This window comes from Cyanistes caeruleus, chromosome Z (assembly GCF_971803275.1).
Source record: "Cyanistes caeruleus chromosome Z, bCyaCae1.hap1.1, whole genome shotgun sequence".
NCBI lineage: Eukaryota > Metazoa > Chordata > Aves > Passeriformes > Paridae > Cyanistes > Cyanistes caeruleus.
Window position 1 is genome coordinate 5,970,638 of NC_141732.1, and position 16,078 is coordinate 5,986,715.

Here is a 16,078-nt window from a genome sequence, read left to right on the forward strand (position 1 = left end):
CAATACACAACTCGCTCTCTTACACTTATTATGATTATTATGTTAACTCTTATTATGATTATCTTACTCTTATTATGATCTTATTAGAAGATCCTAAGAAGAAAATGAAAATCATACTGGGATTATGATGCATAAAAAGTAGTCAAGAAAACAGCACTCCATAGTGCAGGGCCTATAGAGCAAGGATTTGTTCATTCAACACCACAAGTGAGGGGAATAGCTCCACCACTTGTCCATTCTTTGCACAGTACAAGCTTTTGAGCTTTTTTAACTTAATGGGCACATTCTACTTTCCTGACCGTCATATTTTCTAATTCCTTGATTATGGAAGCCCATGTAGCAGGGCTCTGCACAAGTCAGCCTCCTGGTGGTCGTTGCGAATGAAGGCCAGAAGTGTTCCTCAGGCTTGAACTTTTTTGTCTCTGTTTCTGCACATGCTCTATGAGATTGTCTGCTCAAATACCCAGGGGTTAGCTTTTTGCAGTTGGCTTGTTGTGCTAAATTTGCTGATTTCTGAGAAGTGCTTGATTCCCATACCCTGTTACAAAGTAACTACTTTCCTCAGAGCTACAGCTTTTCCCCCTAGCTCAAGCACTATCTCTTTGCCTCAGTATCCAAAAGAAGAAAGGGAGGAGGGGGAAAAGTGGGCAGGGTGATAGGGCAACATTATCTTGTTGCCCAGGGATCAATTCCTAGATCAACTAAGCAGTATTCTCGTCCATCTAGTAAGTGTGGGGGTACCACAGGGACAATGCCATTGCATGGATTTGGAGTGTTGGGGTGTTGGCACCAAAATCCTGCTCTTGAGGGAAGTGCAGGGACACAGGGGCTGTCAGAGGACAATGAGACACGGGGGACATGAGGCCATAATGTGCCGAGCAAGATCCTGCCCAGGATGGCAGCAAAGGCATTTCCTCCCCATGGCTTTGGCAGCGTAGGAAATCCCAAAAGGGGCTGAGGAGTCCCATGGGTAACCAGGAGGGATGACCGACATCACTGTGGCTGCCAGCATTCCCCAATCACTGGCCATTCCATGGACACTGGGGACTCTGAGGATGTGTGGATATGCTGGTTTTACATTAATTAATACTCAGTGAGGAGGGAAGAAGCCACTCAGGAAAATGATTTTTCTGAGAGAAGCTGCTAAGAGCTTCCTCTGTGCCTAGTAAAAAAACAATAGCTGTCTAGTTCTGAGAAGTGACAACCCATTAAACCATTTAGAAGCTGGCTCTGACCCTGTGAATTCTACATTTTAAAAGACAGGAAAGCCCTCTCTTGTTTCCAGCCTTGAACTGGGCTCTGGCTGGGCCTGCCCCGCTCCACCGCAGCCTGCGAGGCCTGGAGGGGCCGGGCCAGGCCCCAACAGGAGCCAGGTGGGGGACGGGAGGCTGCAGGGCCCCGGCCAGAGCTAAGCCAATTCACAGCTACTAACATCTTACTAACACCAAGCCCTGGCCTCAGCCCTGGCCCTGTCTGCTCGTGCTGAGCCAGAGTCCACTGGGCCCTGGGAGTAGCTGCTGGCCAAGCCAGGCCTCCTCCAGCGCGACACCCCACAAGTGGCTGCCATCAGTGGGAAGGGGGAGTCATCAGTCTGCAGCTGAAATGAAAAACAGCAGGGGCCAAAGACCAGCCACACAGCAAGAACAGCCATGACCATTGTGATCAGGTCCCTGAGGTCTTAGCACAACCACAACACGGCCTCAAATCTATCACCGTAACTATTGCAACCACTACCCAGCAAAAATTATCGTAACCATCTGCAGGCCAGGGTGAGATATTACCTCTTTCACTGCAAAGAGAAGACTTAGAGACCTTAATCCTCTCTCAAGAGACAGAAAAATATAAAAGACACGTATAAGATAACATAAAAGTCAATAAAAAAAGATCAAGTTCCAAATCAAAGAACCATGAAGAGATGCCCTAATATGCCATTGCCATCTGCTGAAAGTACTTCCACCGAGGCCCCCTTCTAGAAATGTCCCTGCAGCACATCAGCATCAGCTCTAGGTTTGGTTGCATCAGTGGGGCAATTCAAGCCTTACCCCATGCAAACAATCTCCATTCTCAGGCAACATTTTGCTGTGGGTTATTGTTCCAGCTCTTTTGGCTGTGTAGATGGCCCTAATAACAGGAAACAGTCATCTCAGAACTGGTGTTATTTTTTCCAGCAATGAAGGAAAGAAACTCAAACCAAACAAAGTTTCTAAAATAGTGGTTTTGAGAGAAGTGCACCCCCATTCTTCTCACTTCTTGCCTGTAACCTGGAGAGGATGGTTTAAAGGCACAGAGTCCCTGCTGCTTCTTGTGCCGTGCTGCTGAAACACTTAGTGACCATATTCTTTCATAAGCCAAGCCACTTTCTCCATATCACCAAGCTGGAGCCTGGTGATGGGGAAAGCCTGCCAAAACGTCCCGTTTGTTTCCTGCCACTTTCTGGGATGGGTCCAGTGTTTATGCATTGACTTGAGTATCCAACGAGCAGAGGCTTAGCAAAGGGATGACACTTCTCTTTCTTCTGATTTCACCAGGAATATTTTCCTTTTACTGCATAAGGAAACCTGAAATTTTCAGACTGCAGAGAGACAAAGCTGCAGGCGGCTCCTGTGTGCCCAAAAAAGCATTTTTATCTCAATACATTTGGGGTGCCATCTTAATGTATCTGTGTTGAATAGGGGATCCCAAATGTTTGTTTCCTTCCCTGAAGAGCACCTGGGGGATTTCCTTTCTTTTCTTCCAATTACCATTGTTTTCAACAACAGGACAAAAAGCTTGATGAGTTTTGTTTTATGGCAGCTGTGCTTCCGGGACCAACAAGCACTGCAGAGATGCCTTTTATGTAATAATCCTTGGAAAGAGTAGAGTTAGTTAGAATAGCAAAATCCCCCTTCCAAGAAGCCTTTCAAGCTGGTGTGAACTCTCAGAGAAGGAAACATGTATTTGCATGTCTTTATTTTCCCACTAACTAGATCAGTCCATGAAATCAGCTGCAAAAGCCAGACCTGCAGGATGTTGGAAAAGCTGGGGCTTCTTTGGGTCTTGTGTTTTTTGATGATACAGGGAAGTCGTCTCTGCCTCTCTGCCAGGGCAAAATCTGCCACTGCAGAGTGGAGCTGAAACAATGGGCTCAGGGAGAGCAGTTGCAGATGGGAAAGGAGCAGGTGGAGCCTCTTGTTTCCTTTTGCTCCAGGTTCAACTCCTGATAGCCAAAGGAGGGACCCCACAACTGCGGCAGCCCAAACTCCTCTCAGCTTTGCTGCGTGACTTCCTGAGCTGCTGCCTGCAGACAGACGAGGCACAGTGCTGGTCTTCTGAGGAGCTCCTGCAGGTAAAATGCCAAGGGGCTGCAGGTGAAACAGTGGCTGAGGGATGGTGGCTCCTTCTCCGCTGAATTCCAAGGCATCAGATGTGCCCCCCTCCTCCTCCCTTCCAATCTTGGTGCTGTTCAACTGAGAATGGTGAGGAATCCTAGACTGGGCAGGGCTGGCAGGGACCTGTAAAGCTCATGTGGTCCAAGTGCCCTGCAGGGAGCAGGGAAATCCTTAAAGAGAACAGGATACTCAGACCTGAGCTATTTCCAGGGGTGGGGCACCTACCAGCTCTTGGGCCAACCTATGCCACTGCTGCCCCATGCTCCTTAGACCTCCTCTGACTCAATGCCCTTGTCATTTAAAAAATATTCCCCTGCCTTTGAAACTCTTAGCTTGGAAAATCATGCTTTCTTCTTGTTTTCTTTTCCTTTCTGCAGTATCAATTTGTAACATCGGTCAAGCCTGGCTCCAGCCTGGTGCCACTCATCCTTTCAGTGAAACAGTGGAAGGAGAGAAGGATAATGTTCTAATCAATTTAGAACAGTTTCCTCCGTGGCCATCATAGAATAGAATTGTAGAGTAGGAATTTAGAGAAGGATTGTAGAGTAGGATTGTAGAGTAGTAATGTAGAGTTGGATTTTAGAGTAGTATGGTCAGCTGGGCAGCAGCAACAAGAACAGGAGCAACAACAAGAAGAGAGGCAGCTGCACAGCACAAGTGCCTGGCACAAAAACTGATTTTGAACAATCCTTTGCAAAGACTTCTTGACAGGAAACTAAGCACAGGGAGACTACATTCAGAGGAAACAGAGACCAGAAGAGAACAGGTAGCACGGCAAGTATGTTTGTCATCTATAAACATTAAAGAGAGCTGGACCTAACAGAGCCTTTCTTTTCTTGGGAATAAACACTTCAATGTTTCATTCAACAAAAGGTTTCATACTTCCTAAGATTAAATGCATCTTGACACCTAGAATCAATTCCTACAAAGAGATGCAAATTTGGTAAGAGGAAGAGCATTGCCAAATGTTCCCATCGTCTCCAGCATGCTGCAATTTGCCAAAAGAATGAATGCCTTTCCATCTGTAAAGCAGAGCAGCTGATGCTGTATCCCATTCCAAGGGGGCTTTTGGCATCAGGACCCTCACCCTGTATGAGCAGGCTGAGCTCCAAGACGCCCTTGCCCGTGGCCCATGGGAAGAACCCCAGTGCTTCCCTTCACCCTGACAGTGCGGATCAGTGGCTGCCATTGGACTCGGCCTCTCAGCACCGCACACGTTCCCCCCACCTTCCCAAGTGGGCACAGCGGGCAAGGGCAGCGAGGACAGCAGTGCTGCTCAGGCGCCGCTGTGACACGCACAGCTGCCCAGAGGAGATGCTGTCCCTCTCGGGAGTCCAGGCCGTGCCGTGCAGAAGCCGGCCCAGACGAGGGGCTGCTGCCTCGGGCCAGCTCGGCTCTGCAGCGGCCGGCCGGGCGGCAGCGCCACTCACCCAGCTAAGGAAGGCTCCAGCCCCTGCAGTCAGAGCAGCCCTCAGGGCCAGGGCACACAGCAAGGCTGCCAAAGGCCAAGCATGAGCACTGACAAGCCATGGCCACAAGCCACAGCCAGCCTGAGCCCCTGACAAGCTGCTGCCCCCATTCAGGACACAACGGGATTGGCTTTGGCATCAGACACACCGAGGTGTGGATCAATTTTGTCTCAACAGGAGAAAGTACACAGAGATGAAATGGGATCTTTTCTCAGCCCCACCAGGTCTTTATGGGAGGGCACAACACTGGCAGCTCTTATGGGCAAGAAGCAGATTAAATGGGTTGTGCTGCAGAATCACAGAGGGCTTGATGTGTTTTCCTAGAGACTGATCTGAGCAGGGGTTGGGCCAATGGGTAGAACTCAAGCAACTGCTCCAGCAACAACTCCTGCTTCTTTCTTCAGTAGAAAGGGAAGCCAGGTAAACTTTAACCAGTCCAGGCTGCCCTCAGGGACAGCAGGAACATGCAGAGTGCTCTCTCCCTGCCTCGAAGCAGAGCACTTCCTGTGGAGAGACCTAAATGTCCCTGTGACACCAAACTGAGGAGGAACATTTGGTACAGCTAAGTCTGGCACGTGCACACAATTCACTGTCCCTCAGACAAGAAATAAATTAGATGTACTCAGTAGCTCCGGGAAATCCTCCTATGGCTGAGCAGCATCTGTGTCAGTGCTGGAGATGAAGAAATTGCACAGGCTCCACTTCTCAGGGAGGGGAACCAAGGCTTCTTGGTAGCTCTGAGAGTAGAAATGAGTTGGTGTCAGAAAAGTGACTGGCAGAGATTACCCCAAGTACTCTTCTCAAATTCAAGCCCGTAAGAAGTTGCTCTTAGCCACATGCCAAGCTCATAAACTGGATTTTTTTGGACACCTGCTTCTGAAACCAAATGGTCAAAACCAGAAGTTGGTTTTAATTGAGTTCATAGCCAGTTTCATATTCCATTTTCATGGATTTTCTGAAGGATGACTGCAACAATGACCATTCCATTTCCTCCCAAGGATCCCTTTCCCCCTCCAAAGTCTGCAGACACATTTGCAGCTCCTTGTTCAAATGTTGTACCTCTTCCCACTGAGTCCACTTTTCCTCCACCATCTTTGACACATTCCCAACCTTCAGCATCTCTGCTTGGGACAGTTGCTGTGCCTCACGCCAACCTTGGGGCTCCTCATCACCAGTCATTTGCTGGAAGCCTTCCGAGGCTGCCAGGTGAGATGTCAACACTCCAACCTCAAGTCAAACAGAACAAAGCAGTCAGAGACTACAGCTTGTCCCTTTCTGCCAAGGCTCATTGACTGTGAGGAAAGGGAACGAGCAGGAGAGGAGCAGATTCCCCAAGGGATACAGACAGTTTGTGGCTTGTGTTCAACATCTATCTGGGTGACTGTGTTCACTTGCAAAAACACCTGAAGAAACAAGGAGAGCAGGAAGAGGCCAGCAGGAATGCACTCAGATGAGTGCTGGCAAAAGGGGAAAGCGACATGTGCCACTGTCCAGAGCAGTAGCTGGGATTCAGCACACCAGGAAGTTTCCTTCAAAGCAGCTAGGATAGACACTACAGCAGGATGGCACTGAGAGGCATCACCCCAGCTCCCTGCTGCTCTACAGAGGAAAGGCAAGAGGGGCTGAAACCACCAGACTGCAGTGACTGCAGTGGCTATCGCTGTTTCACTCACTTGTTTTAGTAGAGAATCCTTCTTCTGAATCAGGTGATTAATTTTCTCTATGACAATTTTCAGTTCTTCCTCCAGCCTCTTCTCCTTTGCATTGATCCTAGCCTCTGTTTCCTGCAGCTCTGCCTGGAGATTTTCCTTGATGTCCTCTAAAAAACACGAGAGAGACAGCTTGATGAGTGGAGCGACTTCTACTCTTTCACTCACCTGATTCTGCTGATCTCCTCTCTGCTGATGGAGCCTCATCTCGTCTTCGGTGCTCCTCATGTCTTCCTGGTGCCTCCTCTTCACTGCCACAATGGCACTCTGAGCTTCAGGCAACTCTGCCTGAGGCTCTGCCTTGATGTTCTGTATACACAAATGGAGAACAAGTGACTGGGAGCTGCCATCAGGCTCAGCTTTTCCCTCTTTCAGCCTCAAAATCACACTCATTCAGTCGCTTCTTTCTGCCTACTTAACCACCTCTGCTTCCACTGTAACCCTCCTGTCCCAGTGCTGATCTCTGCAGATTACAAGGCTCTGTCCTTTCAGTGCTTCTAGGACTCCTGGCCTCCTCAGTCCCAAGAGCTGTGTTTTATGCCCCTCTTCCTGCCCTGCACTCTGTCACCTGCTGAGTCAGGCTTACCTGGCCATTCTCCAGTGCCTCTTCCACCTGCTGCCCAAGCTGCTCTTCCTGCTCTCGGGCTGGCAACAGCTCTCCCTCAGTCTGGCATGGCATCTCTGACAAATCAATCTGCTCCTGCTCTTTCTCCAGAACAACCTGCACAGAAAGCAAGAGAACATGGCCTTCAACTCCCCACACAACATTTGTGGGCCAAGACTCAAACACTGATGGGCTCACACGTTCCCAAAGCACTGTGCTGCTGCTCTCCTGGCTTGTTCTCTGCCCATGGGGAGACACAGATTCCAAAGTGACACTGGCAGTACAATCTGGGTCCAGCTGGGTCTGAATCCCCAACAGACTCTTGGGCAGCTGACAGGAAATGTGTGCCATTTCTCAAGGGTCTGCTGAGGGCCTCCCTCCCCTTCTGCTCTGTCCTCTTTGTCTATCCATAGGCAACTCACACTCAGCCCTGTCCCACAGTTCCATCCTGGCTCTGCAGGTGGCTTCCTGTGTGATTTCATCCCTTGTGAGAGACACTTGTGGAGTTCATGTTCTCTTCAGGCCTGCACCACCATTCCTGCCTTTCTGACATCTACACTCTTGTTAGAAATCCTGCTCGTTCAGGAGATAAGGATGTGTGCAATTTGATCTTCAAATGGAGGTCAGAGAGCCCCTATGGCCACCTGAGTGTATGGAAGAGGACCAAGGTGTTTATCCTCCCTCTTTTGTCAGCTGAGAATTCTGAGCGGCACTAACAGAGATCCTCCAAAGGCCCCATCAACAAATGAATTGACACGCCCCGAGGGATGCCAATGAAGGAAACCATGTGTAATGTAATCCATGTATGACCAAAGTCTCCAAATTCCACCTAGAGCTTGAGATTCTTCCACTCCCTTAGGACATGCAGCAATTTGTTGCATAAAAAGAAGTTTTCACAGCAGAAGAGAGTGGAGGAGGAAAAAGAGCTGTGAGGGGAAAAAACAACCATCTCTGCAGGGGGAATCATCTCTGCCTGCTCCAGAACAGTCAATGGAACCTGTCTCTCCTCCTGTCCTCAAAGGGATGACTTTAGGTGACCTTTATACCACCAGCTGCTTTGGAGCAGAGATGGGAAAATTCAAATTGAATATTTGATATCTGTCAAATGGATGATAGATAGATGGAAAGATGGATGGATAGATAGATAGATAGATAGATAGATAGATAGATAGATAGATAGACAGATAGATAGATAGATAGACAGATAGATAGATAGATAGATAGATAGATAGATAGATAGATAGATAGACAGCTAGATCTCACTATTATAAACTCTCTTACTATATTTTCTATCCCTACACACATCAACACTTGGTAGCCAGTGCCCCCATCAGCAGCAGTGCTGAACTTGCTCTCCTGTTGCTTCAATAAATCACACTCTTGGGGAATCTGGATTGTGTCAGTGCTTTGCTGTCAGACCCAGAGCACTGCTCTGGGAACTGCAGTCTTTGTGCATCTGTGCTCAGACAAGTTCTTCTCTTGGACTCAAGCACACTGATGGTGCTGAAGTGGCTGCAATCAGAAATGAAGCCCAGCCCCTCCCAGCATCTCTGATCTCTCAGCACCAGCTGGAATGCAAGGCCATTGATTTCCTGCTCAATTCCCAAACACAACACCTATTGATCAACCATGGGCTGCCAAAAGGCATGGGCACAGTTCACCTGAAAGTGATGTGTAAGCCCTGCTGTCTGGCCTGGCACCAGAACAGCTCCTTCTGCCCCATCATCCCCACCCCAAACTATGTGTTCTCCTGCAAAAATACTGCATTTTCCAGGACTGCCATCTTCCAAATTCAAATTCTAACAGAGTCTCTTCCAGTGCTGCAAGTGGGCAGGAAGGGTTGAGCCAAAGCACCTTTAATGGCTGCAGAAGGAGAAATTACACAGGGTTCTTCCTACTATCAAACAATAGACAAATAAACAAAGCAAAGAATGAAATTGTCACCCACTCCAGGGTCTAATCTTCTTGGCTACAGGGAGGGGATGTTTCGCAGGAAACAGGCACAAGTGGGGAGCACTGTCATGTCGGGATTGATGGAAGTCTGCTTGAAGCAGACTTGAAGCACCACAGTGCTGCCCAGCACAGGGGGACACTCAGTGCCCTGCTCCTGCCGCCCCACTCTTGCTGACACATGGCCAGCATGCTCCAGGCCTTCTTGGCCACCTGGGCCCACGTTGGTTCACGTTCAGCTGCTGTTGAGCGACACCCCTGGATGCTTTGTCCCAGGCAGCTGCTCAGGCACCAAGTTGCACATTTGACTTTCAAGACACCATCCAGAATTTGGAGATGCCTTTCCTGTTCTTAGCAACACAAGACAGCACTCAAGGACTTGCGGCTTTATCCCAGCCTCCAGGCTCCAGGGGAGTTTTCAAAGCTGCAGACTTCAGAAAGAAAAGTCTCAACAGACATATGGAGTCTCTGGTTTTGCCTCAGAAGAAGGATTCAGAACTGTGCAGTTTGTGTCTTTTGCCACACAAGAGAAGAGCGGCCCCACATGGATCCATGGACCACAAAATCATCTCTTAGCAGCTTATCAAAAGCCAGAAGAGACGTGGGCTCAGAGCACCTGTCAGCTCTGCTACTGACTGCTCTGCCTGAAGAGGCAAAACAACAACCTGGCAACAAAGGCACCAAAATCCCTGATTTCAGTCAGAAATTCCACATCCCCAGTGTGTCTCTGAAATACTCCCAGGTAAGCACACCCAAGAAGGCCATGGAGACAAACCACCCCAAAGCACTTGTGTGGTCAGATCAACATCTTTTGTGCCTGCAGCTACTTGGCCAGTCTGTAGGGCACAGGACTCTCCAGACCACAGTGTCCTCTCCAGAATGTGACATGGCTGAGCAGAGTGTCTTTGAAATGCTCCCTCCTCTGGGCACAGGGAGCCTTCATGCTTCAGGCTGGCCCCTCTCAGAATCCCAGCAATTGGGGGCCTAAACATGACAGATCAAAAGTCATTTTTCAGCTGCCATTGCCTGGGGTGACTTGCTAGGTGCTGGCACGACTCCAGCACTCAGCAGCCTCAGCTACCAACAGCAAGTGCCGGCTGCTGAGGAACTTGCAGCTGTGCCTTGCACTAAAGACAACACCAGCCAGAAGTGGCACTTACAGTCTCCGAATGTTCAGGCTGGGGTGTGACCACTGCTAGAGGCTCGTGGTCATTTTGCTCCTCTTTGGCCTCTTCTCCAGGAGCAGGGGGAGCCAGAGAAGAGTCTGCTGTTGGTTCTGGGCTCTGTGCACAGATAGTAGTGTTAGGGACAGGCAGCTACCTATCATTTATAACCTTACTTCTATTCTGCTCTATTTCTACAACCAGCTCGACTAAGGACAAATCATCCACTTTGATAGCAATGGGATTCTAAGTCACTCCAACTAAATGAAAATGGCTTAATTCAACTGGACTGCAAATTGTCTGAATTAGATCTCCCACCCTGGCTACTATCAAGAAGTAGTGCTCTCTCTGCAAAACTGGTCTTCTGGTTCTTTTAAAGCACTGCAGTGGAAGATGAGGAAATAGGCAGCAATGCCTTTGCTATCACTGCTGCAGACATGGAAATGGATTTCCTTTCAGCCTACTCAGTTGGCCACCTACACTCTGCTGCCACAGGCCAAGATCCCAGCTTGCTCCACAATTCTCCAACAGCAGGAATATCAAAGGTTCCTTTCTCACTCACCTCAGGATCAGCACCTCTGAACACACGCCTCAGGTGACCTGCAGTGAGCAAGGGAAAATGAACGCAATGGGGTGAGAAAACTGCCTGGGCTGCTGAATCCCATAGAATAAGTGAACCCAAACAGAGGGTATTTTCCTCTAACAGCATCCCTCAGGGGACACCATTCTTTCACACATCCAACAAGGCAATATTCTTGCTTGTGCCTACACTTTGGCCTCTTTTGCCAGTAAGTGAACACAAACTTGATCAAGAACATGCAGAGTTTTCTTTCACACTCAATGCTCATGTCCTGTCCGACAGATAAAGTAGCTTTTGCTCTTTTCCTTTTCAGGTACTTTTTTAAAAAATCAGTTGCATGCAGTAATTCTCATTAACTTGCTGAAAACATTGGCCCAGAAAACCTTCCCCAAATCCCCCTGAGCTGTGGCAGTTCTATTGTGCAGCACAGCAACAGCAGCTCCAGTGTTCAGGAGCACACACTCGCTGCTTTGGAGTTTGCACTTCATTGCAAAGGGTATTGCTATTCTAGCACTCAGAAAAGGGTGAACTTAGTCAAATCCTTTCATGACAAAAGTGAGAACAAAAGAAGCTTTCCCTCAATTGTGGGGAGAACTACAAAGTCTTAAGAAGGCCTTCTGAGAAGGTCTCTGCATTTTCAAAGCTATCCTGCTTGAGCCAGCAAACTGAGGAAAGGACAGACTCTGCTGCCACAGACTCTCCTGTGCAGGGAATGGAACCCTTGCAAATGCTGCCTGCAGACCCCTGGCTACAGGCATCCTGTTTTTCGCTAAACTTGTTGACAGGAGCTTTAGCAAAGCAGTGGCATCTTAATGGTCCTTCTGTTTCAAAATCAACCCAGTGACTAAGAAAAAGCAGGAAGACCTACAAAAGCCAAGTTAGGTTACACCCAGGGAAAACCTCTACTTACATGCCAGGTTTGTCAGGTAATAGCCGGAATAAAAAAAGCCGTAAACAGTGCAAACTGCAGCAGCGAGTGGCTCCATCATTGGAGCACTGCTGTGCCAGTTTGCAGACTGCATTTTTGGCAGCCATTCCCTCTAGTAAAAGGAACGATGTTGCAATGACAGTCGCCAATGATGGTGAAGCACTATAACTTTCCTAGTCAAAATTCCAAAAGGATCGATGTGATCTTTGATGATGACTTTGACTGACATTCAATAAATTCCTCATGTGGGGGGCAAATAATGTTAGTGGACCAGGAGAGCATGGTCCACCAACCGGCCATCTTGGAATTCCAGGCCATGCTCGATTCCCACAAATCAAAAAGTATCCCAGTGGGAGTTCCCATTCTCCTGAAGTGTTTCCTGTCAGACCCCCTGTTTTTAATCTGTTCCATGGAGATTGTCCTGTAACATTTGGATAACCTTCAAACAATGTTTTTCCTCCTTGCTCTTGTAACCAACTAATCCAAGGATCTCCAAACCAAACTACTCCTGTACCATTAACTGCTTGCCATGGTGGGGCCATACTGTTGCAACTAGGCAGAACAGTAACATTGACATCCAAGGTTGGGAAAACACTGGCTAACAAATCCAGTTCTTGAAATGGAATAGGATATGATCAGTTCAAATTTGCAATTACTCTTTTCTGCCAGGCTGCATTGCACACAGACAGCCAAGTATACTGTCCCTTTGGACTGAGACAGTCATCACTTCTGCCGCTTCTTAAATTTACAATTTTCAGGTCCCACCAACCAGAAAAATCTGTTTTGTTCTCCTGAAGGGGAATGCCAGTTAAGCAAGTTCAAAAAGGGTTATTGGCCTGCTGTAAACTGAGACAAAAATCCTGCATACCAGACACATTAGCCCAGGTTACCCAAACATTTCTTTGTGCTTTGTCCAGAAACACCCCTCACCATACAATGAAAAACCCCCCAAAATCAACATTAACATCGCCATGGGCGTGCACATCACCATTGTCTTTCTCCCATGTCCCATTCAGGACTACAAACTTGCCAACTTTGGGCAACTCCAACACCCATTCCACACTTGGTGTTCACTACCTTATTGCCTTGCCTAATACGTAATAATGCGAAGCGTTTAAGAAGCTCAAAGCTAATGTCTGCTAATACTCTCTGTCCAAAATCTTCAATCTGTTTGAACGAGTTTAGAAACTGTTGTTGTTTACGCAGTACTCTGACTGCACCCCTTGGAGCATTCCCTCCAGGCAACTGATCTAATGATGGACCACCAAAGTCACTCAATCATCGTGCTCTAGAGTAGGTAATAACCCGTGTGATACACGGCTGACACTTATACACCTCCTCTCTTCCACGTGCCCGAGTGACTCTCCAACTCTCTTGTTTACACCAAGAACAACACACCAATAGCCAGGGTCAATAGTCAAGCCCTTGTTCTCCACAAACACCTTCAAAAGCCTCTAATTGTCTCTTGTCAACTGATTGTGTGCAAAGAGCTACATAAAATGCAGTAAGATCTTATCTTACTTATCTTATCTTATTGCGTCCTTATTGTCAGGGTGCAGGGCACTCAGCAATGGTGTCAATGCCAAGTTCATTCCATGCTGATGTCTCTTCCATGCTTCAGGACAAAGAGCTGATGTCATTATTCTTCTGTAAGCATGGTTTAAGCCATTTTGCAGGAATCCATGTAGCTGAATCTTTCCCTGTGGAAATACAAGCATAAGCCCTTCCCCAGGTTAATAACTGCATTGGGCCCTCTCATAACCCAGTCAGGGGAGGAAAATATTTAATTTGAATATTTTTTAAGGTAAAATCAGGTTGGTTTGTTTGCACGTGTACTATTGCAGGAGGATGGTCTTGTCGTCCACCTACACTCAACCAATTTATAACAAATAATGGTTTTGCCAATATTTCATGGGGGGAATCCCCCCTATTTTCCCCTCTTTTTTCAAAATAGTAAGGTGACTTTTAAGAACGCCACGAATGCATTCAACAATTGCTTGGCCACACGAGTTATATGGGACTCCATGGAGAAGTTGAATACCCCAATGTTGTAAAAAATTAGCACTAGAAGTCGCTCAATATATGGGACCATTGTCAGTTTTGATCCTCTTGGGGCATCCCATCACAGCAAAATTTGGAGTCCTTCTCCAAGGTTGTTGAGCCGCAGCAGCTGAGGCAGATGAATGGACAGAAGCTCACACAAATGCTGAGCAAGTATCCACTGACATATGCACATAATGTAATGGTCCAAAAGGTGAAAATTCAGTAACATCAGTTTGCCAAACTCATGGGGCTGGAGTCCCCGAGGATTAGCTCCTCCATCTTGCAGTGGTGTCAGAATAGCGCTGTCAGGACATGCTGCAAGCACTGCTCGAGCCAGTGTTTTTCAAATTCCAAATTGTTTACAGAGAGCAGCAGCAGATTGATGAAAGACAGTATGTGAACAGGATGCCTCTTGAATAGTCTGATCTTTGGAGAGGATGACTGAAGAAGAGCCTTCCCCAAACCATACCAAAGAAGATATCCATGTCACTTTCCACCTCTAAGGAAAAAGTGGCAGTTCAGAAGGAAATGTTGAGCTTTCTCACAGGGATAGAAAAAGGGGAATTTTCCAAAGGTGTTAAGGTTTCAGAAACTTTATGGATTTACAATCCTACTTTACATTACTACTCTACAGTCCTACTATCTAATTCTACTCTACATTCCTACTCTAAGCTGGCCATGGAGAAAACAGTTCTAAATTGATTATAACATTATTGTCTTCTCCTTTCACTGCTTCACTGAAAGGATGAGCGGCACCAGGCTGGAGCCAGGCTTGGCCGATGTTACAAATTGATGCTGCAGAAAGGAAAAGAAGAAGAAAGCATGATTTTCCAAGCTAAGAGCTTCAAAGGCAGGGGAATATTTTTTAAATGAAAAGGGCATTGATTCAGAGGAGGTCTAAGGAGCATGGGACAGCAGTGGCATAGGTTGGCCCAAGAGCTGGTAGGTGCCCCACCACTGGAAATAGCTCAGGTCTGAGCATCCTGTTCTCTTTAAGGATGTCCCTGCTCCCTGCAGGGCACTTGGACCACATGAGCTTTACAGGTCCCTGCCAACCCTGCTCAGTCTAGAATTCCTCACCATTCTCACTTGAACAGCACCAAGATTGGAAGGGAGGAGGAGGGGGGCACATCTGATGCCTTGGAATTCAGTGGAGAAGGAGCCACCATCCCTCAGCCACTGTTTCACCTGCAGCCCCTTGACATTTTACCTGCAGGAGCTCCTCAGAAGACCAGCGCTGTGCCTCGTCTGTCTGCAGGCAGCAGCTCAGGAAGTCACGCAGCAAAGCTGAGAGGAGTTTGGGCTGCTGCAGCTGTGGGGTCCCTCCTTTGGCTATCAGGAGTTGAACCTGGAGCAAAAGGAAACAAGAGGCTCCACCTGCTCCTTTCCCATCTGCAACTGCTCTCCCAGAGCCCATTGTTTCAGCTCCACTCTGCAGTGGCAGATTTTGCCCGGGCAGAGAGGCAGAGACGACTTCCCTGTATCATCAAAAAACACAAGACCCAAAGAAGCCCCAGCTTTTCCAACATCCAGCAGGTCTGGCTTTGGCAGCTGATTTCTTTGAGTGACCTAGTTAGTGGGAAAATAAAGACATGCAAATACATGTTTTCTTCTCTGAGGATTCACACAAGCTTGACAGGCTTCTTGGAAGAGGGATTCTGCTATTCTAACTAACTCTATTTCCAAGTATCAATACATGAAGGGCATCTCTGCAGTTCTTGTTGGTCCCTTAAGCACAGCTGCCATAAAACAAAACTCATCAAGCTTTTTGTCCTGTTGTTGAAAACAATGGCAATTGGAAGAAAAGAAAGGAAATCCCCCAGGTGCTCTTCAGGGAAGGAAAGAAATATTTGGCATGCTATATTCAACAGAAATACATTAAGATGGCACCCCAAATGTATTGAGATGAAAATGCCTGTTTGGGTACCCAGGAGCCACCTGCAGCTTTGTCTCTCTGCAGTCTGAAAATTTCAGGTTCCCTTATGATGTAAAAGGAAAATATTCCTGGTGAAATTAGAAGAAAGAGAAGTGTCATCCCTTTGCTAAGCCTCTGCTCGTTGGATACTCAAGTCAATGCATAAACACTGGGCCCATTCCAGAAAGTGGCAGGAAACAAACTGGAGGTTTTGGCAGGCTCTTCCCATCACCAGGCTCCAGCTTGGTGATATGGAGAAAGTGGCTTGGCTTATGAACAAATATGGTCACTAAGTGTTTCAGCAGCACGGCACAAGAAGCAGCAGGGACTCTGTGCCTTTAAACCATCC

At 47.6% G+C, this 16,078-nt stretch overlaps 1 protein-coding gene across 1 annotated transcript; it reads right to left on the reverse strand.

Moving 5' to 3' along the window:
• Positions 1–4,028: 4,028 nt before the first annotated feature.
• LOC111946148 (uncharacterized) lies at positions 4,029–10,377 on the reverse strand. Its single transcript, XM_086867835.1, has 4 exons — positions 10,261–10,377; positions 7,133–7,267; positions 6,511–6,855; positions 4,029–6,064 (listed from the first exon to the last, which is right to left on the reverse strand). The coding sequence occupies exons 2-4, from the start codon at positions 7,223–7,225 to the stop codon at positions 5,747–5,749; spliced, it is 756 nt and encodes a 251-aa protein (XP_086723961.1). The 5' UTR covers positions 7,226–7,267; positions 10,261–10,377; the 3' UTR covers positions 4,029–5,746.
• Positions 10,378–16,078: the final 5,701 nt, after the last annotated feature.